The 2,153-nt window shown below is 36.5% G+C and overlaps 1 protein-coding gene across 1 annotated transcript; it reads left to right on the forward strand.

Annotated features, from left to right (window-relative positions):
* The first annotated feature begins 429 nt into the window (after window positions 1-429).
* On the forward strand, window positions 430-1,743 carry LOC143070989 (uncharacterized). The gene has a single exon (XM_076245084.1). It carries the CDS (start codon window positions 430-432, stop codon window positions 1,741-1,743), a length of 1,314 nt encoding a protein of 437 aa, XP_076101199.1.
* The last annotated feature ends 410 nt before the right edge of the window (window positions 1,744-2,153 follow it).

Below are 2,153 nucleotides of genomic sequence, written 5' to 3' on the forward strand. Positions count from 1 at the left end.
AAATCTCGGACAAAAAGCACCGTATCATACGTTCTCCGTCCGCGTTAAAAAATATATCGGAGGTTATGCATTTTCTACATTTAACTTGCACCTTGATGGATACCCATGTCGTCGACTTGATATCTAATTGTTCTGCTTAATAACTATGTAATAGATAAATTGAAAACTTATGCAAATGGTGTTTTTTAAATAAAACACCTCGTAATTTTAAAATTTTTGTTACTATGGTAAACATTACAGTAAGCATTTATCGCCTTCTCTAACAGGGTCCTACTAAAAAGTGCCCAGGAGCGCCCGGGTGAAGAAAAAGCGCCCGGTGAAGAAATCAACGGCCTCATCATAACAGGCTCCATTTTCCCACATAAGGAAATACATAAAGTAACATGGAAATCCCCTGATTGCAAAACAACAAACCAAATAGATCATATAATGGTACGAGGGGACATGAGGACATCAGTATTGGATACAAGAGTAATGAGAGGAGCAGATGTGTATACTGACCACTACTTAGTAAGGTCTAAGATCAGACTCAAACTGGCAAGAAATAAAGGTGACAAGAACAAATGCAAAAGAGAGAGATATGACCTAAACAAGCTAAAAAATATGGATGTAAGGAAAAAGTACAATATTGAAGTGAGAAACAGATTTCAAGTACTAGAAGAAGGTAACATCGAAGATCCAGTGTTGAAATATGAAGGTGCAGTAGAGATATACACTGAGGCAGCTAAACAGGTATTGGGGAGCAGTAAAAAGATCAGTAAACCATGGATAACCAACAATACATGGAAAATGGTTGATGAAAGAAAAGAAATTAAAAAAAGATTAGAAGGAACAAGATCGGAAAGATTAAAAGTGAGACTCAGTGAAGAATACAAGCAGAAAAATAAAGGGGTTAAGAAAAGTGCCAGAGAGGATAAAAGGAAGTGGTACAATATGATGGCTGAAGATGCAGAAAAAGCAGCAGAAAATGGCAGAAGCAAAGAGCTTTATAACATCACTAAAATACTAACAGGTGAAAGAAAGAGGCAACACACAGGAGTAAAAAGTAAAGAAGGAGAACTGAAAAGTGAAAGAAATGATATATTGAATAGATGGGTAGAACATTTTAGTGAAGTTTTAAATAGGCAAGATCCTCTTCATCCAATTTCAGAGGAAGATGTAGATATGGCAGAAATTATAATAGAGGAGATCGATCTAGGAGAATGGACAGTAGCTGAAGTTAAAAGAGCACTAAAGAAGACACAAAATGGGAAGTCAGCAGGAATAGACAGTGTAACACCAGAGCTTATAAAGGCAGACATCGACCTTACAGCAGAGAAAATGGCAGAAATATTTAACAGCCTATGGGAAGAAGAAAATTGGCCATCAGACTGGAGAAAGGGATTGATTTGTAAAATCTTTAAGAAGGGAGATATGACAGATTGTAACAACTGGAGGGGAGTGACTCTTTTACCTGTTTTCAGTAAAGTTTTCTGCAGAATGTTAATAGAAAGAATAAAGGAAGGAATAGACAAGAGATTGAGGAATGAGCAGGCAGGATTTAGACCAAAAAGAGGAACAACTGAACAGATTTTTATCCTTAGAAACATACTTGAGCAAACAAATGAATGGAGGGCAGCTTTAATAATACTTTTTATAGACTTCGAAAAAGCATTTGACTCTGTCCACCGAGAGTCTATGGTATATCATGAAGAGCTATGGAATACCAGACAAGATAATAAGAACCATAAAGGAGATATATAAAGGATTTAAGTGTTCTGTCATAGATCAGGGAGAAACATCAGAATGGTTTGAGATAAAATCAGGAGTGAAACAGGGATGCGTAATGTCAGGTTTTCTTTTCCTTCTAGTCATAGACTGGATCATGCGGAAAACAACTGCAGACAAAGCAAGAGGGATACGATGGAACTTTAATACTGTTCTAGAAGATCTTGACTTTGCTGATGACATCGCACCTCTTTCCTCAAAATTTAGCGACCTTGATGAAAAAACACAGAAATTAACAACTGAAGCTGAAAGAATTGGAATGAAACTTAACCCCAAAAAATGTAAAACTCTGAGATCCCAGCAAACAAAGAATAAAGAGTTGATAACGTTATACGATCAGAAAATAGAAGATGTAGACAAATTCACATACCTGGGAGCAGTCATGG

This window comes from Mytilus galloprovincialis, chromosome 4 (genome assembly GCF_965363235.1).
Source record: "Mytilus galloprovincialis chromosome 4, xbMytGall1.hap1.1, whole genome shotgun sequence".
Lineage (NCBI taxonomy): Eukaryota > Metazoa > Mollusca > Bivalvia > Mytilida > Mytilidae > Mytilus > Mytilus galloprovincialis.

Excerpts from the sequence above, each read along its gene's own strand:
- LOC143070989 (XM_076245084.1), top strand. The coding sequence starts at position 430 with ATGGTACGAGGGGACATGAGGACATCAGTATTGGATACAAGAGTAATG.